At 49.0% G+C, this 20,245-nt stretch overlaps 1 protein-coding gene across 5 annotated transcripts in view; it reads right to left on the bottom strand.

Moving 5' to 3' along the window:
- Positions 1-20,245, bottom strand: part of KCNB1 (potassium voltage-gated channel subfamily B member 1) — a 105,263-nt gene that overhangs the window by 4,981 nt on the left and 80,037 nt on the right. For 2 of the 5 annotated variants that reach the window (XR_004385172.1, XR_004385170.1), the window contains exon 3: positions 7,497-10,139. Coding sequence is in view for 2 of the 5 variants with exons in the window: in XM_032879005.1 (XP_032734896.1) it covers positions 8,130-10,139 (2,010 nt within the window). In the remaining 3 variants the exon portion in view is untranslated. Of the gene's footprint in view, positions 1-2,899; positions 3,306-7,382; positions 10,140-20,245 lie in introns of those variants that run through there. The other 3 variants (XM_032879005.1, XM_032879006.1, XR_004385171.1) reach the window with 2 other exon arrangements.

Raw genomic sequence — 20,245 nt, 5'->3', positions numbered from 1 at the left:
AAATCCCTTCCTTGTTGTGAGCTAGACTAGAACATGAGGCTGAAAATGCAAGACAGGACAGTAGGAAGGAACATGCGGATGCCCTGTGGGGCCCCAGGAAGTGCTGCTCTGAGAAGACTGTGGACCTTAGGGCAGACAAATGTCAAATTTGGATAGCATCATGGCCCCCAGTTGAGTCAAAGGCCAAATGGCATTGGTGGGGCTTACAGGCTTTAATGGAAGGGGCCCCCCATTTCTCCTTCCTCCCTAGTTAGCAATACCCCAAGCCTGGCAGGAACTGATGAAATTCTGTATTCACTCAGAAGTCAATCATTTACACATTCACTCACTCCAAAGAACACCAGCTAGGTGCCTGTATGTGCCACGGGCATACACTGCGGGGGGGGGGGGGTAATCCCAAGTTTCTGGCACATAAAATGATGTTCCCAGCCCTTGGCCTTGGACTGAAGCTAGGATAGGTCTGGAGAGCAAACAGGTTGGCTGCCCCCAGCCCAGCAGCTGCTGATCTTCCTCTTCCCCACCGTTAGGCACAGGGGGCTTTGATGTCAAGCTTATCTAAGGGAGAGCCCCAAACCCTAGTGAAGACCAGGGGGCTACAAGCCAAAGCCTCAGAGAAGTCCGAATCTCTTGGGCATCTTCTCCTGTGCTTCCCTCCTTGTTTTCCAAACCTGGATTAGCTCAGGGAGGCAAGAAGTGTGGGATGATCCACGCAGGACCCTTGAGAGCATCTTAATGAGACAGAATTGGGAGTTTCCTTCATTTTCCAAAATTGTCATGCCATTGTAGCCACTGACTTGAGATATTTCTGCAGGACAGAGCTTCAAAGGGGGATCTTGGGAACTGGATTTTTGTTTCATTGTGTTTCCGGGGAAAGTGCAAGCTCAGTCTGTCCTTGCAATCCTACCGTCCAGCCTCACTTCATAATAAAACCGCCCACAGCTGCCTATACTTGGGGTCGCCTTGAGGATGAAGGCTCACCTCCTCCAAACCCATCATACACAATTGGGGGAGGGGGATTTTAAAACCTCTTGTGTCAAATGCTCTCCTTGGAGAACGCAGTTTCCAGACTGACTGGGGAAGGGGCTACGGATGTGGGAGCCTGGGCAGCGAAAGCCTTGTCTGGCTGCAAAATCAGATTACAGTGGCCTCTCTCTTTTGGTCCTTCTGGACTTACTTCATTGGGTGGAGATTTTCAGATGTCTTGAATGCGATTTTTCTGTTTTATTTGCCAGAAGAAAAAAAAAGCCCTTTTGGAATGGTGCCATTAGCTGTTGCCTGGGCAGTTCGACGGCTGGCTAGTGGATAAAAGATAACTGCATCTTGTGTACAGAAAGCCTCAGGCCTAAGAGGGCACAGGGTCTGGGCAGAAGAGCCGAAGCACCATGAGACGGCCAGCCAGAGATGGGACTGCTCCTTGGCTGGTTTGGGGAGGGTAGCATAAGCCTCATCCCACCCAGTGTGGGGCCTGTTGGGGCACTGGGGACGGGTTAGATGAGTGATTGATTGGTGAGGTCATTAAAGTTGCCCAAGATAGGAAGCAGAAGGGAAGGAGGGTATCCTGCTGCCACTTCCCTCCCTGGCACCCCTCGCGGAAAACTCCAAATCCTAGAATCTGAATTCCTGCTAATTGTGCTCCCTGCTTTTGCCTCAATGCCTCGAGCCTGTGCCCAGATGTTCAAACCACATATACACCTCCCCCGGCGGAAAGGGGTACAGATTTCCCCCGGTGTTCAGTCCAGTGGCCGTGCAACGTGAGGGTCCCTCAGCAACATCCATTTTGTGCGTCATCTAGCCTCTTTCGAAGCAGCTCATTCCCCAACATGGCACCGAATTCCATGGTAAGGCAGCCCTGCCCATGAGAATCACTTTCTTAATCTGAGCTGAAATTGACCACTTCGTTCCTTACAGGAAAGAGACTTTCAGAGACTCACTCACAGTCATCCTGCAGGCATATCTTTCCCCTTCAGGAGAACAGCCCCTTCCCCATCCTGGCCAGGCTTTAGATCTTTTTAGGGTCTTTGGAGAGAAGAACGGAGAGTTAGAACCGGAGGGGAAGAAAAAGATGAGGGACTGCTGGATTCACCAGAGCCCCTTGCAAATCCATTTCTTGAAGTCGGCATTTGGGGACATTCAGGAGAAATTCTAGGTTAAGACAAAAGCAGGGGCAGTAGATAGAAACCCAAACCTCCCAATCTCTCTTTAGATGAAACCAGCCACGGGATAGAGTTATTTGCTTATCTGGGCATCAAACCTGGCAAACTACTGGGAGACAATTTGTTTTGTTCTTGTGCAAAAGTCTGTAAAAATCTAATCTGTTTTATTTGGCTCTGGTTCAAATCAGAGTACCAGGAATTTTGGGGGGGGGGACTCTGATGAGGGGCAGAGTCCAAAGTAATACATTCGTCCTTGGTTTCCTCTTGGGGTTTATCCAAGGGGATGGTTCACTGCCATGGGGGTCCAGATTCGGCTCAGAACTCTCATCTGGGCGGAGGCCAGAGTCCTGAAGTTGATAATGAGGCAGGTGGAGTATGAACATCTAGAAATGAATGCAAATTGGAGATCATCTGGCCTTTCTTCATCTTCCTGAATGAGTTGAGGAGTGGAGAATCACTTTCTGCTGAAGATCCTGCTTTGTGAGATGTCCTCGGCCTACCCAAGGCTGGAAGCTGCCTGGTGGAATTAATCAGGACAGTCCAGAAACTCCCCGGGGCCTGGATAGGTGGAAACTGGAAAAACACCATTGCCCTTGCCATAAGTCTCCGGTGGTATGGAGCCAGGCAGCTGGGAAGGGATGGGGAGATGAGACGGCAGGTTCTTGGGAACGCATCTTCTCATGGTTTGGCTGCAAGCTTGTTTACTGTGTTTGTTTGTTTTTTTTGTTTTGTGTTTTGGGATTTTTTTTTTTTTTTTTTTTTTTTTTTTTGGTGAGGATGTTACAAATGGATTAAAATGAGGAACCAGTAAGAAGTTGATGAGATCTGAGGCCCAGCATGTTCTCTGAGGTTTGCAAGAACCTGAAAATGCTCTGGCCTTCGGATCCAATTGATGTTACAGGGGAGTGGGTCACTGAACATGGCAACAGGCCAGCCAAGAGGGGTTTGGGGGTGCGTTCTGGACCTCAGTGGGAAGTTTGCTTGCGTGAGATTTGTAGTCCTCAGATCTCCAGGGATGAGAAAATTCAGTCTCCAAAACGCCAGCTGGGTTGGGGAGGAGGAGCTGAACCAGCCAACATGCCGTCCCGATTTTGAGGGCCATCGGTAGCCTTGCTTCCCCTTGGTCTCCCTCCTGCTTCCATGCCCTGGAATCTTAAGAACAATAAATAGGAGAAACACACAGACAACGAGGAAAGTTACAGTGTCCACAGACTCTAGGCCTAGTGTCAGGAAATGCCTGCACGAGGAAGTCAGAGCCTGAAGTCTTTCCCCACCGCCAGAAAGTCAGGTCCAAAAGGAAGAAAGAGAGCCTGGGGGGCAATGGGAGGAAATGGAAAAAACAAACAAAAAACCCAGAAAATACCAGCTATGATAATGACCAATCATAAAAATTCCTAAGATGTTACTCTATATTACAAAAGAAGCAATGAGACTAATAGCCCTATTACAAGTTTGCTAACCATACACATACACGTACATACTTTTTATCTGAACAAAAAAATAGACTACTCTGGATATCCTACAATGTAGGCCTGCATCAGATACTTCTAGAGCCAGAAACGTGGCAACAGAAAATGCAGAGGTAAATTTCATTTTGGGGGCGTAGCCAGGCTGGTTTGGGTCTCCCTGGCTGAGTGAAAGGATTTGCATGTTGTCATATAAGCGGTGAGAAACCAGAAGTGTATGTGTGGGGGCGGGGGGCTTGAGCTCAGGGCTGGAGGCTCTCTCTTGTTCCCTTGGGGGGCCGCAGAGGTGACCCCTTCTTCCTCCAGCCACTGGAAAAGCCCTCTCACAAAGGATCATGCCCTAGAGGCATTTCACTACAATCTCACTGCATTCGAAATTACCTAATGGATGCTGAAGCCTGGGATTATGTTACATGGAACTCGTTGGCAGAGAAATAAGGAAAGGGTGGGGGGCAGGAGGAGAGAGAGAGAAATAGAGGGGGAGAGAGAGAGAGACCTGGCTCTTGTGAACCCTTGTCCGTGGTGAAATTTCCATTTCCCCTTGTCCGTGGACTAGACACTCCAGCTGTGACTTGGAGCAAGACAGAAATGTACAATAGTAACACACATCAATACATCACAGTTTTACAGAAGAGAATACTATTGTTGTTGCTGTTTTTCTCCTCAGAAGAGGGGGTCTCATTAGGAGAAAGGGCAGGGGCGAAGCTACAGTCACCAAGACGTGGAGGAGGAGAGCTGGGAATCAGTTTGGCAGTTTGTCGCCACCAGCCCTACTCGGGGGCAAGCCGGGTGAGTTGAAAGGGAGGGCCTCCTCGGGATTTGGCTGTTCCCCAGTCTTCTTCCTTCTTGATCCCCAGTGCTTTTAGAGAAAGGGACTTCACGGAGACAAATGTTCTGTCCTCTTTTTTTCTTTCCCCATTAAATGTGCTTAAGAGAAAATTCCTAAAGAAGGCACTGAGAAATCTACTGTAGCCAAGTCCTATTGTTTTTCTTCCCAAAGATTAAAAAAAAAAAAGTGGAAAAGCCGACTCCTCCAGAGCTTGCCCTCCTCTCTCCGCGGGTCGCAGACGCCCCCAATCACACGGGGACCTGGTCCCTAGCCCTTACTGATAATGGTGGAAGTTGGAAGCCATGGTCCGCTGGGTTCTTGGTGAGTTTCACTGAATTCACCAAAGGGACCAGACATTCACCCGCTAGAGCCCCTAGTTTGGTTTCTTTGGGTTGACTTGTTTTTTTGTTTCCTTTTGTTTTGTCTTTTTCCCATTTTCATTGGTTCAGGAATGGCTGGGACACGGATCACCGAATGAAAGTGGTATTTGCCTCCAATCCATGCTTTCCTCTCCTCTATGAGGACCTGTCTGTCAAGGTCAGCTTCTCAGTGGAGAATCTCGGGTAGATTTCCCAGTGCATGGACACAGGTACAGGCAGGGCTAGACACATATTAAAAATCGGGGTTTGTTCCTTTTTTGGCAGGTGGGGCTTGGGAAAACTTACAATACTCTTATTTTGAGTTGGGCACAGGATAAAAGCTATATTCCCACAATACGTACACAAGTAAAAGAAAAAACCAAAACAAAATGCGATACTTTCTAAGCATAGTATATGCTGAGTTTCAGTTATTCTGTTTCTATAAGAACTCTATAGGACTCTGGCTTGTAAGCCTGAAAAGGTAGGTTCTTAATGATACTTCTGAAATCGTCCTTCAAAAGTGACTCAATAAAATGCTACTTTAAGGTCAGACAAACTACACGGGGAAGGGAGGGCCAGGTCCTGTGTGACCGCACAAGGCAGAAAGGGCCTTTGGTTACAAGGAGAGTTGCACCAATTGGTTATTAGTTTAAAAGAAAGAAACAAGAAGTCATATCCAATCTGTACACTTCTCATCTGCTTCAACCACCAAATGAAATGCCTCGATTTGAAGAAGGGGTGGTTAAGTACCTTCTCGCTATATATGGCTATGTTTAAACATGTTCACTTTCCTGATATGTAAAATAGACTCTATTATTATTGTTATTGATTTTTACAGATAGCATCAGCTCTAAAAATATCTGAATCGGAAATCACAACTATTTACTTTTATCAAAAAGCATTTGTTTGTTTTCCCTGAATTTTCACGTTTGTGCTGACGGCCGACGGAAATGGTGATAAAAACAAGGAAGAGACGCATGAGCTGACATGGCTCGGGGACGACTGTCAGGCGGCCGCTCCTCAGGAGGCCCCCAGCCCCCAGTGTGCCCCGCAAAGTGCTCGGGCCGCTGCTGCCTCCTCTCCCGGGCGTGTCGCCAGCACAGGGCGCCCTCACCCTTTCCCTGCCCCTTTGCCGTTGCTGCCAGGGTGCTCTGAAGATTTCTCGGAGCGTCAAGATACTGCGGCATCGTTTTGTTGGGTAACACAGCAAAGAACAGGACTGCACCCTTCTGGAGGGATCCCTAGTCCTCGGAGACACCTCGAAGCAGTATGAACCAGGTACGGATTCAGCAGAGAACAGGTGTTTGTAAGGGCGGTGGAATGACTCCGTGTCATCATACCTGTGACAGGTGGTCCAACCTCATGCCACTGTACGGAGGGCAGGTGAAATGACTCCGTGACATTTGTGAACGGACAGACAGATCGTGCCATTATACTAACAGGCCAACCGGTAACACCTTGTGTGAAGGACAGGCGAACCCTGCCGTATTTGTTCCATCAGGAAGACGTACGCCTGTCACCAGATGGTGGATTGGCAGATCTACACTACTGTACTTGGGACATCGTCCATCAGTGCTGTATTAAGAGAACGACATCAGTACACTGTACCCAAGCCAGGCAGATCAAAGACATGTCATCTTTCCCAACAGCATGACATCATGCTACCCGGTGGCTCAACCCGATGTTTCTGAACCGAGGAATGGCCAACACCACCATCCTGTGGGACCCCACTCAGGCAGGCCAATGCCAGGTCATCAAAAGGGGACAGGAAGACCAACACCAAGAAATACGCCAGAACCGTTCACAACGCACACGAATACTTATTGCTTTTGTCTGTACTGGCCGCGATGACGGCTGCAGGAAGGAGAGCTGAGTTGGAGCACAGACAGGGAGACTGAAAACACACCAACAGCTGGTTGACAAGAAAGAGGACAGAGTAAACACCCAGTGCCCACCGTCCACTGTATTCTTCAGAGATGTGCCTGCTTCTGGTACACGTGACTCTGCGGGAGGCCCCACTCGAGGGGTCAGTACCCTTCCTTGCAAGGGGACTAATGGGAAGCGTCAGAGGGGCAGGGGAGGAGGCCACAGACTTTGACACAGCAAACAGCAGGACCAGCACAACACCCCCCCACCCCACCCCGTGGCTGGACACGGGCATGTACCAACAACCCAGCTATAGTCCCAGAAAGTGGCCCATGGGAAATAGTGCTTGTTTTAAAGTGCAAGACGTTGACACTGTCCCTGGTAAAACCTATTTTTGAAAAACATAAAGTGCTTTTTATTTTAACTTTTTTTTTTTTTTAAACTTGAATACCACAGGAAACAAAAAAGAATTTCTATTATAGTAGATGCTTTCCCTGCTGCCACAGGAAGTATTCAAAAGTCTGAATTGGGCATTTCAATTGGGGATTTTGTTTTTTTCCTTTCATTTTTGCAGGTTAAAAAAAAAATCAGATTTTATTCTGTTCTTCAGTAACACACAGTCTCTTTGAATAAGCTATTTCTTTTGCATATTTGACACTTGCATATCTTTTGAGTCTATACTAGTGATGCACAGAAAGTGTTTTCCTTATAACAACCCTACAGCACTGCTCACAGTTCATACTGCCGGCTGAGTGCCTGCCGTCTGAACCCTTCCCGGATTGCCAGGGGGCAATTAGAATCAAGGACAAGTGGTGCAACTCACCCTGACGAAATCTCAGAATAAAATCTCAGGTACTATGGAACACTGAAGTCAATGAAGACATTTGAGTAAGGGTTTCGTGCTGGGATCGTGGCTGATGGCGCAGAAATTTCCCCATGACACGAGTATCCTCTGTAGCCTTCTTAACAGTGGGATCCATCCAGGAGGTGATGGACAGGAGTTCCTAGAAGTGGCCAGGTAACATCCAAAACCAAATTGGTCAGCCCAGCTGCTTGTTCCGGCATCCTTCTCCAGCTGAAGCCAGGAGGGCTGGAGAGGCTGCGCCCCCTTCTCCCCGCGAGGCTGTGATGGACAGCCATGACAGACAAGTGGGGAGTAGGTGGCCTTCGTTAGGTCCAGCATGTGGTAGTGGTGGCTGTGAGTTCTGCCCACGTCATCTCCCAAAGAGGGCAGTGGACTTGGTACAAAGAGATGCCACATCCTGTGGCTTGGCCGACTGCATTCTGTCATACCTGTCGTGGCTCTCAAGGACCTAGGGAGCCTCCCGTAGAGTTTTGCTTCTGTCTGGAGGCTCTGCAGAGCCTTTCTGAGTTCGTGCGGAAAGGCTCTGCGGCAGGGAAGCTGGACGGCACGCCTCTCGGGTCTCGCCACGAGTCTATGTTGTGGGGAGGCAGCTCAGATGCTCTGATCCCGTGTGCTCGCGTGGGCTCCTCCTCCCGGCAACACGCGGACGTCGGGGGAGATGTGGTTCTCGAGTTTGCACTTTTCCTGGCCACTGGGGCCTTTTCCAGTCAATGCTTCTGTTGAGTAAATGCAGTTCTGCCTTAAGAACTTAGGGGAGGTGGGTAAGGGGGAGCTTTCGAAGTGGTTCTTCTCTGATCTTGTCCCGACGCTGAACTTGGGACTGGTGCTCGCCTGGACGCTCTTGGGAGGGCTGGAATCTACACTGTAGAGAACCTGCCCCTCGTCATCTGTGTCCGCGTCGATGTACTGGTGGACACCTGCTTCGAAGTTGAATGCTATTGCTGTGTGTTTCTCAGGTGATCGGGGGGGCGTCCTAGCACTTGCTGTGGTGTAGACGGAGGACTCTGGACTCAGTACAGGCCTGTCCAAGAGTGTGGCACACTCGAGTCCGGCGACAGCAGCGGCAGCGCTCCCCCGGTTCCTAAGAGGGTCATGGTACATCCCCAGAACGGGGACTAGTGGACTGGGGTCCCCCTCCATGAAGTTGACTTTAAGTGCTCGGAGCTTCAGGGGGTTGTTCGTCTTCAGAGAACTCTTGGGGCTCTCAATGAAGAAGGTAGAGCGATGGCTGGCATCAGGGGTGGGGTTGGCCTCCACAAATCTACCACCACTGGCAGCCAGAGCTCCCCGCCAGCCCACCTCTGGGGCCATACTGCCCCCAGTCTTGCTGGGAAGTGATGCCAAAGGGCTGTGGGAGAATCTGGTGGCTTCCGGGAAGTCTGTGGCACAGCTAATGAAGCTATCAATGCTCGACATGCTTCGCATGTCGATGACCCCTTCTGTACGTGTGGGCAGAGGGGCTACAGGGCTGGGGATACTCTCCATTTCAAGTTCTTCCTTTGGTTTGCTCTGCGTTGTTGACTCCTTCGTATTGAGGATGGGTTGAGATTGGGTCTTGGCCATCTTATTGTACATGTCTTCCAACTGCTGGACGTTCAGGTGCTGAGGACTAGAAGATGATCTGGCCTTCTCAGGGGATCCCTGCTCCTTGGTTTCAAAGGACTTACTTGAGCTAGTTTCAGACAGTGTCCTCTTTGTCCATTTCCATTTGTTGGGAGACAAGTGATTATCTTGCACTTTGTCCTTCTTACCCATATTGTCTCCATTTTTCTCAACCACAATGTCCATCATCTCGATGCTCCGGGCAAAAGCATCTTTCATGTTCATGGAGACGATGCTGCCATTCCTCTTGGCTCTCTCCAGAGCCTCTCTCCGCTTGATCGCTTTCTCCTGCCTCTTCTGCTCCTTGTAGAACTCAGAGAAGTTATTGACAATGATGGGGATGGGAAGAGCAATCACCAGGACCCCTGCAATGCAGCAGAGCCCCCCGACAATCTTCCCCAGGAGAGTCTTGGGGTAGATGTCTCCATACCCAACGGTCGTCATGGTGATGGTGGCCCACCAGAAAGAGGCTGGGATGCTTTTGAACTTGGTGTCATCCTCATCCTTCTCAGCAAAGAAGACAAGGCTGGAGAAAATCATGATGCCCATGGCGAGGAAGAGGATGAGCAAGCCCAGCTCATTGTAGCTCCTCCGCAGGGTGAAGCCCAAGGACTGGAGCCCAGTGGAGTGGCGTGCGAGCTTAAGGATACGGAGGATACGCATGATGCGGAAGATCTGGACCACGCGGCGGACGTTCTGGAACTGCAGCACACTCTTGTTGGATTCGGTGAGGAAGATGGTGACATAGTACGGCAAGATGGCCAACAAGTCAATGGCATTGAGCGGGCCCTTGAAGAACTTCCATTTCTTAGGGGAGGAGAGGAACCGCAGCAGGTACTCCATGGTGAACCACGCAATGCACACGGCCTCCACGTGGGCCAGCTGGGGGTTGTCTGTGGTCTGGCCGAACTCGTCGAGGCTCTGCAGCTCAGGCAGCGTGTTGAGTGACAGGGCAATGGTGGAGAGGACGATGAACATGATGGAAATTATGGCAAGAATCTGCAAGGAGAACAGAGTGGAATTTTGTTACCACCTGCCAGGAAGGATGACCATCTCAACACCCTGCATCTGCAGTTGCTCTCAACATGCCCGGATGTCTGAGCAAAAAGACCCCTTATTCGAATCCATTTATTCCAGATGTACAAACCAAGGCCCAGAGACGGCAATGATCTAAAGCTAATATTCCAGCCCAGGGGGCGGGGTCACCAGTGAGGATGCAGGAGATCTGAAAGAGGGTGTAGGGTTGGCAATTGAGAGCTTGGGCTCTGGTGTCAGGCTGTTTTGGGTTCGAATCCCAGCTCTGCCACTTCCTACCCTGGGCCAGTTGTTTACTTTAAGCCTCATTTTCCTCTCTGCAAAATGGGATGGTAAATAATGTCTACCTCGGAGAGCCGCTGTGAGGCATAAATGCGCTCACACGGGCAAGGCATCAGGACAGCTTCCAGCCGCGCGCAGAGTGTCTGATACATGCCAGCTGTCCTCACAGGGGAGGTCTCTCAGCCCACAGCACCCCATCAGCCTATCCCACCCAGCCTCCGAGGGGTCCAGCTGGTTTTCGCTTCCTGCCCTGTCCCGAAATGGCCAGCTCTATCCCCTGAGCCAGTGCCCTTGTGGCTGGGCTAAGTATGAAAGGCTTCCATTTTCTGCAGTGAATCCCCGCTCACCACACCGGGTTGTCAAGCCTGCATTTTCATCCCAACCCCGCTCTTCAGGCCTCTCCTGACACAGGTTCCCAAATGTCACCCTTCTCTGGCCACACGCTATTGGTCAATCCTACACAGCTGTGTCTCTTTTTCTCTGTTCAGTGAAGGCCAGGCCATCTTTTAAAACTCCGCCCATGCGTCGCCTCCCTGCAGAGGTCATCCTTGGCGGGGCTGGCTGCTCCCTCCTTCGGGCTCCCTCGTCATTCTGTGGGTACTTTTAGACACGTTCCATTACAGAGGGGGCTCTGTGTGTGTGTGTTTATCACTGCCCAGAATCTATGAGTTTTTGGGGACAGGGATGGGTTCTGAGCCTTATCTCTGCACCCCCAACACCTAACCCGGGGCAGGGGCTCCCAAAGTGTTTGTTCACTGTTGCTCAAGTTCACAGAGCAACAAGTGGAAGGGATAGGACCAGAAATCAGTTTTAAAATATTTGGCTACTTTTTATTGATCATGTACTATTGGTGAGGCACCTTGCTAGGCAGTAGGGATGCCATTAGCAGCAGGAAAGCTCTGGTGTCTTTCTCAGCCAGCTCAGATGATGAAAGTGGGTGTCACGTGGTTCCCCAACCTCAGCTGCTCTACCAACTTCCCAGGTTTGTTCGTTTTGTTTTCTTTGCTATGCTTGCATCCAACGTATCCTCTGTCTTTTAAACAAAAGCTTTTGGGTTTTAATTCTTCATATTCACTTATTGCAAAAGTAAAATTCCGTAACCACTTTATAAAAAGAAATATCTGATACATACAAAGGTAGATCAAATTTATGTACATTTACAAACCATAATCAAGTGAACACTTGTGAACCTATGACCCAGGTGAAGAAACAGTATGAGACAGTAACGCTGACATCACCCTTCTCTACCCTGGGGGGAACCACAATTTCTTCTCATCTCTCTTCATTTCTGGAGAGTTTCTAATAGAGAGATCTATGTCCCTAACAAACTGCTATTTTGTTTCGCTCAGGACCAACATCCTATTGTATGTGTTCTTTTGTTGCTTGTACTACTCTTCCCTCAGTAGCAAAACAACACACACTGCTCACCTTTTCTGTTCTATTTTAGCCTTGTCCGAAGAAAAGACATTAGCAAAGATGCTGGTTTTGTGTGCTAGGGAAAGGTGTGTTAAATCTTCATTAAAATAAATACATGCTTATTGGAATAAAGCATTCCGGCGGCATACTTTGGGAACTCCTGCACTGAGTTAGGAGTGTGGGTTCTTGAGGTAGAATCCAACTCTGTCATTTACTGGCCAGGAGGCCTTGGCATTGAAACTTTCCTTGCCTCAGTTTCCCTACTTCTGAAATGGCGGATATTCCAGTCATTCATAATTGGGGATCATTTGTCAAAATTTGACAAATGCCACAGGAACTTTTGGTATCAAAAATTTGATAACCAAATTTTATTTGGTTAAAATAAACCAAGAGCGGGGCACCTGGGTGGCTCAGTGGGTTAAAGCCTCTGCCTTCGGCTCAGGTCATGATCCCAGGGTCCTGGGATGGAGCCCTGCATCGGGCTCTCTGCTCAGCAGGGAGCCTGCTTCCCCCTCTCTCTCTGCCTGCCTCCCTACCTACTTGTGATCTGTCAAATAAATAAGTAAAATCTTAAAAACAACAACAACAACAACCACAACCAATAGGGGAGGGCTACTCCTGGCAGCCAGTGGGTGGAGGTCAGGGCTGCTACGGAATCCTACCGTGCACAGGAACAGTCCCTCAACAAGGAATGATCTGTCTCAAAATGTCAACAATCCCAAGGTTGAGAAACCCTAGAGTATACCAGTAGCCAGCCCCTCATAAATGACAGAGTGGGGGGCGAGGAGATTATGCACATGGGATTACCAGCACAGGGCTAGACACAGAGGGGGTCAGATTTTCTGAGGCAGCCAGCCAGGGCCTTAGGCTGAGCCCGGCAGCTTCCTACTGTAGGTAGGCACTGATCCCCTCCCACCAGCCCAAGGGAAGCCGGCAGAAGAGCAGATTCCCGGGGAGCCTATTCCTTTAAGAGCTGGGAGGTCCCACTTCCCCCAGAGGCTGGCAAGGGAAGCCTGCTCTAGTTTCTAACCCCTAGACAACTCCCGGGAAGGCCCACGTAATTGATGTTCTGCTGACAGACGCATGAATTATGCACCGGGCATATTATGTGATTATTACATGCCGTCCTTAGGGCCTGTTATTCTAAGGCCTGAGTCAGCTTTGTACCTGAGCATGTGCCCCGCCCTCCCCTCCTTTCAGCCCCAGAATGCCTAGAAAAGAAGAAAAGGGGGCAGAGGCCTCAGGGCTCCTGGGGGAAGGCTGTCAGCTGCTCAGGGTTGTGTTGGGAAGGTCAGAGCACCTCAGGTCTCCTTCCCAGCATGTAGGCACCCCTCTTCACCCATCCTGGCCCTGCTCACAGACTGTTTTCTTTCCTAGGTCCACCGAAGCCTGACTTTAGAGTCAGGGCCTTACCTCCTGGCTGGGGAACTTCCAAATGGGTGTTAAACCCTCTGTGCCGGGACGCCTGGGTGGCTCAGTTGGTTAAGCAGCTGCCTTCGGCTCAGGTCATGATCCCGGCGTCCTGGGATCGAGTCCCACATCGGGCTCCTTGCTTGGCGGGGAGCCTGCTTCTCCCTCTGCCTCTGCCTGCCATTCTGTCTGCCTGTGCTCGCTCTCTCTCTCTCTCTGACAAATAAATAAATAAAATCTTTAAAAAAAAAAACAACCCTCTGTGCCTCAGTTTCCTTATCTCTAAGATCTGGTGGGGGTTGGGGGGTGGGGGTGGGTGGAGGTGTCCAATGCAAGGGTGCAATGAGAGTCCAATGAATTCATAAGACTCTTAGATTAGCTTTTATGGCTGTTACTACTCTAGTAGCCTTCTACTTATTTATGAGCTGGTTTGGGATCTAGGTTTGAGTTCTGACACTATTATCCCTGGCTGTGTGGCTTTGGACAAATCGTTACCCCTCTCTGAGCCTCCATGTCTCCATTTGTATCTCTAGAATGGAGATGGAAGTAACTGAGCACTTAACCACATAACAGCTACTAATATATGTTATGTTATGAAATTATGATCCGGGTAATTTATCTTCACTCCTGCTCCCAGCCCCTGGACTGGCTGCTGACGTCTGTGGGCCTGCTAAGGCCAGTGCCTGCTAAGGCAGCAGATATCCCACAAATGGCCCGAAACCCAAATGAACAGTATCAACCTGGTCTCTGGGATGGACTGCAGGGGACCAGCCAGCACCGGAGTCCTCCCAGCCCTTCTTCAAACCCCTGTCTGGGCCTCTGCATTTCCAGCTTTGCTTTCCTGGGATCTGAGCCCAATCAGATTTGGGCAGGACTCCAGGAACCCAGCAGCAAAGGCAAAAGCCAGGACAGGGGACTTAGAGGCAGTCCTCAAATTCCCTCCCTATGAGGAGATTCCGGATCCTGGAACCCACCTGTCTGCACCAAATGGGGGCAGAAGCTTTGGTCCTCTGGGGGAAGTGAGCAGCAGGTGGGAGTCCCCAGGGTAGGGGTGCTAAAGCCAGGCCCTTCTCCTAATTGTCGGCTCTGGTAGTTGATCACGGGGATGCCCACCTTTGGCTCTAGCAGCTATAAATACAAACTGTTTATCATTGCCTCCACACACTCCCCTGCTCTTCCAGGAACGTGAACAAGGCACAGAATATCTGTGCATAAAAGGGCACAGGCTCCTGTCTGGAAAGATGGGGAGACATAAGCAGAGAAGGGAAGGGACTCATTCGTGGGTGCACAGCTCACTGGAGTCAAACCCCTTACATGGATGTTGGAAGGTCCAGCAAGCGGAGAGACATTCAGGGCTTGGAAACCGGTTTTTTTTTTTAAAGTGTCATGAATCATTTTTTAATTTTTAATTTTAATTCCAATAGAGTTAATCTACAGTATTATGCTAGTTTCAGTGTACAGTATAGTAATTCAACAATTCTATACATTATTGGGGGCTCACTGTGATACGTGTGTACTTTTATTTGGAAACCGCTCTTCGTGCACAAGCATGTTTGTAGCAACATTATCCGTAAATAAAAAAGTGGAATCAACCCAAATGCCCATCAACTGATGACTGGGTAAACTGGTATATCCGCAGAATGGAATATTACTTATCCATAAAAAGGGATGGAGGACAGACCCAGGCTCCAACAGAGATGAACTTTGAAAACATGATGTGAAGTGAAAGAAGCCAGACACGAAAGGCCGCCTACCATAGGATCGCACTTACATAGTGTCCAGATAAGGCAAATCTTTAGAGATAAAAAGCAGATTATGGCTGCCAGGATGGGAATATGGATTAACAGTTGTTAATGGTTACGCGGGATCTCTTTGGGGGTGATCAAAGTGTTCTAAGACTGATATAAGGTGATGGTTGCACAACTGGGCAAATTTACTAAAAAATCAGCGAGCTGCACACCAGAAATTGGTGAATTAGATGGTATGTAAAATAAGCCTTAATAAAGTTATGACATTTTTGCTTTCCATAATGAGTATCCCATTGCTTTTAATTATCACAACTGTATTGCTAGGTCATAGGAGAGAAGCAAAAATCCAAGCAAGCCATAGATAGCCCTGCTGTGAACTCTGCGATGGCTCCATAAGCTCTTGGATAAAGTTCTAATCCTTGGCATTTAGTTGGCACGTATTTCTTACCAAGTGCTGCGCTAGCTGCAGGGGATGCAGCATGGAGAAGACCATTTTTGTGGCCTCAAGGTGCTGGGAGAGAGAGGTGGACAAAATAACACAAAAACCCATAAAAGAGCAAGATGATGGCAGATAGTGTTAAGTTCTTTATGTTACTGAGAACAAACCAGTGGGATTGGTAGGGTAGTGGCGGGGGTGGGGGGGTGTCCATATGAGACTGGGTAGTTAGGGCAGACCTATTTCAGGAGGTGCCCTGGTTGTTGAGACTTAAGGATGAGGAGTACATCGCTCAAAGATCTGAGCATTCTAGGCAGAAGGCATAGCATATGCAAAGGCCCTGAGGTGGGGATGAGTTTGGCTTAATCAAGCAACAGAAAGCAGCTCAGGGTAGGTGGGGCTGAGTAAGAGGGAGAACTGGAGGGGATGAAGTTGGAGTGGCAGGAAGAACTGATGAAGAATGATAAAGAGATTTGGATTTTTATATTAAGACTACCTTTCTTCTCTCTCTCCAGACTCTTTCCTGAATTTCCCACTGCATATTCCATCCTGAATCCTGGTAAAAACGCTTATAGTTCCCAAGCCGCACTGCCATGGTGGCTCACACCTGAAGATCCTCAGCATGCTGTTCCCTCTGCCTTTAGTACCCCTCCTTCTCCACGTCTCCTGGCTGACTCCTACTGCGTCCCATCAGCCCCCAACTCAGAGGTCATTGCTCCAGTGAGCCTGCTCTGACCCTCCCGTCTGAGTCCTTTGGACTACCACTGCTCCTAAGCTTCTCCCATCATAGCACGGATCTCGCTGAGCTGGAATGTGCTCCTCTGTGTCCTGCAAAGGAATGTCTGCTCGTGAGGACCCAGGCTGAGTCTGTTTAGGACTGCTCTGTCCTTAGCTCCTGAAAGAGTGCCTGGCACAGAGTAGGTATTCCCTAAATAGTTGATAAATCAGTGAACAGGCAAATGGATGAAAGGGAGGCTCAGAGAATGAAGTGAGTTTTCCAGGGCTACACAACTCAGAAGAGGTAGAACTGGGACTTGATCTCAGGTCTGCAGGTGTCCACAAGACATTTTCAAGGACGTAGAAGGAGGCAGCTTCTGGACTGGTAACCCTTTCTCTCCTTTTATGGCCCTTCCGCTTCCCTGGCTTTAAACGGAGATTATAGCCGGGGAGTTTTAATTAGAAGGGTCACTGGCGCAGATCCGATTAAGGGGATTGGGAACAGGCTGATGGGAAGCAGATGGGGGGTGGGCATCCATGGGGGATTGGTGATAAACTGGAGTCAGGAGCCTGCAGGTGGCGCTCCTGGGCACAAAGGGACAGGAATCCAGGGATAAGTACATTTGGACAACAAAGGATAAAGGCAGAGGCCTTGGGGTGAGCCAGCAACGGCCGCCTTCACCAACAGAGGGCAACCGAGTCACGAAGGTGGAAAGGGGGTGCCATGGCAGTGCTGGGGGTATCCTAGGCATTATATTTCAGAAGCCTTTGGGCTGAGAAATTTATTTTTACTTATTTGCCCAAGTTTCAAAATTGCAAGATTTCACATAAAAATCCAGAATTTTCCCATTCCTTTGGAAAATCGGATGATGTCTACACGCAACCTGGATTCCCAAGGGCAACCACTGCCTGGAGCTAAGGACAGCTGCCCCTTTAGGCAGGCCCCTTTGCTCCTTTCGTTATCTGTCAGGTCGCTGTAGGTGCTGGGTTTGCAATGGACTCACTGACACAATACTGAAGACTTCAACTGCTTACTGACTTGCTCCTGTATATGAAGAACTTTCTAGACGAGATCTGTATCTAATTGCACAAGCCAGAAACCTAGGGGTCATCCTTGTCTCCATATCCAACCCATCACCGAGTCTTGACAATTTTGGCTCACAAACATCTTTGGGTCTGTTCCATTCGCTCTCTGCAAGCTACCACCCTGCCCCCAAGCCACCATCACCTCCCATCGACCACTGCAAACAAACTTCTTCCTGGCTTCCCCAAAGACACTCTAGCCTCATGTGGCAAACACCACTAGATGTCCCCAATACCTGTTCTTCTCTTCTTCCATTTTAATAGAAATTTAGCTGGACATGGGACCACCCAGAATAAGGACTACATTTCCCAGCTTCCCTTGCAATTAGATGAGGCCATGTGATTAGGTCTGGCCAGATGAAATGTGAGCAGAAATGATGCTTTCCCATTGTTTCCTCTTTCTTGCTAGCTGGGAAGCAGATGTGGCGGGTAGAGCTAAAGTAACTATCTTGGGTCTGAGATGGAAGTTAATCGCAGCCTTAGACTGGCCCTTTAGTGAAAAAGTTTGCCAACTCCTGGTCTGTCTTGTTTAAGCCACTGGATTTTGGGGTCTCATTGTTACAATCACTCGGTCTACACTTTGCTGAACTCTCCAGCCTCATCCTGTACCATGCTTCCCTTTGCTCTTTCACTTCACGTGAATTAGTTTTCCTTTGGTCCCTCACAGTTCTCATGACCCTACTTGCCACAGGGCCTTTGCCCATGCTGTTCCTTCTGCCTGGAATGCCTTTTCCTCCATTCTGCCTGGTCAGTTTCTTCTCATCCTTCTTAGCTCAGCAGAGGTATCACCTCCTCAGGGAAACCAATCCTGACCCTGAGTTGATCAGGTCAAATCTGTAATTGCAGGTTTTCCGAGTACATGTCTTTCACTTCAGAATGCTGCCCAAGTTGCAATCTTGCAATAATGTCCACCTCTGTAGAATGTAAGCAACTTGAGGACAGAGGTTTGTGTCTGCTTTTTCTCAATCTTGAGTCCTCAGAATGTATTTATGGAATGAAGAGTCAAATTTCATCCTGAAAACCACCTGCATGTTGTGCTGTACCCCTTGCCCTCACTTTATAATCAGGGAAACTGAGGCTTAGAAAGACAATAACCTACGTGACAACAACAGAAGTGGCCAAGGCAGAGTTTGATCCTGTGTCTAGCAGGTGCTGAAGCCCTTCTTTGTTTTAACACCTGAGCACCATTTTTTATCCCAGGACTCTGGGGTCTGAACTATGGTTTTTAACATATGTCTTCACTTGAACCATCTCCCCCAGATGATCTGACTCTTTCCCACACAATCTGGGCTGGGCATCCTTCTCCTACTAGGTGAATTCAGTTCCCATGAGCTCTGTCAAAGCAGGGATTCTGAGAGCTGGTGAGATTACAACCTCCTGCCCATCTGAGGACAATGCCTCTGGTGGTGCTGATGAAGGCTTGACTCTGGTCCCTGCAGAGGGAGGAGGGACTAGTGGGAAACTTGATCAGAGCAGTGTTCTTCTTGCCTGAGTGACAGCCAATTCCCTGGATTTGCTGAGGGCATGTGGAACTGAGGCAGGGACTGTGGGTCTCAACAGTGATGAATGCTATCGGTCCGTCCCTGCTCAGGGAGCAGTGCATTGAATAGAAACAAGGAGCACAGGAAATGTTAGGTAAGGACAGTGTCCATGGGTTCTGCTGAGCTACAAATCTGTCCACGTGCCCCTGAATCTGGTGGGATGGGGAGGGGGGAAGGTAGTCTTTAAGAGCCCAGCCAGGGCAGCTGGAGGTGCTAAAGGAAGCTAACTATGTTGGTCCGGATGCTGGGGATGGACGCCACTCTGGCTAATATCAAAATGATGGCTCCATGATTGGTTATTTTCAACAACAGCCAGATTTGCTGGTTAATGTCCAATATACATTTAGAAGAAGACATCTGGGGGACTTAACAATAGATCTTTTCCATGTAGCATCTTAGTCTCACTAGAGATTCACGTTGAGGTGAAACGGATGCATGGGTTATCAAGAGACCTACCTTCCAATTCTGGCTGAGGATCTCTAGGACAGTGTCTTTCTCATGAACGGCCACTGAGAATCTGCTGGGTCTCCAGCGTAGTTCCTTTCCAAGCCATGACTCAGGGAACCAGTGGCTCTATCGTCTCAATGTGTGACTTGCATTCTTGCCAAGGCAGGGGCAGGAATAGCGTTGGAGAAGTCACGCTTGCCTGTGCCCAGAAGTGATATGCGTCATTGCCTCCCCTGACAGTGAGGTCTGAGATCTACGCCCTGCCTCCCTCGTGGGGATGCAGTAAGTGCTCTGAAACCTAGAAAATGCTCACGGAGGCTGAGGAGATGGTCTCCAATGCGGGTGTATGCGAAGTGTGACGCACTGGGAGGCTCAGAAAGAAGTGATGGGCATTTGATGGGTAAGTCCTAGAGACCTGTCATCCAACACTGTGCCCAGAATCAGTAATACGATATAGTGCACTGAAAATGTGAACAGGGTCGGGGGCGCCTCCATGGCTCAGTCAGTTAAGCATCTGCCTTCTGTCAGGACCCTGGGATCAAACCCTGCATCGGGCTCCCTGCTCAGCAGGGAGGCTGCTTCTCCCTCTCCCACTGCTCATGCTGTCTCTCATGAACGCTCTCTCTCAAATAAATAAATAAAAACTTTAAAAAAATGTGAAGAGGGTAGATATGTTAAGTGGTCTCACCATAATACAAAAATAAAAATAACTGCGATAGATATAATAAAAAATAATAGCATTTGGAGCAGATCTTTAAAAAGAGAGAAATTACCAGCAAAAAAAAAAAAAAAAAAAGGAAGAAGAAGAAGAAATCTTCTTTTCCTTTCATTTAAAAGTAGAAATCCAGTTTTACCGACACTGAGTCCATGAATCCACACTGGCATTCTGTTCGCCGTGTGTGTCAGACAGCCATGGGGGAAACGGAAGTGCCCCAAGGGAGGAGGGGACCCCTCACCTCAGTGGGTTGGCAAAGAAACCCTCACATCTTT

Source organism: Lontra canadensis, unplaced genomic scaffold (genome assembly GCF_010015895.1).
Source record: "Lontra canadensis isolate GAN:19392208 unplaced genomic scaffold, GSC_riverotter_1.0 scaffold65, whole genome shotgun sequence".
Taxonomy (NCBI): Eukaryota; Metazoa; Chordata; class Mammalia; order Carnivora; family Mustelidae; genus Lontra; species Lontra canadensis.
The sequence above is the reverse complement of the archived record's forward strand: the minus strand, read 5'-3'. Positions and strand labels throughout refer to the sequence as shown.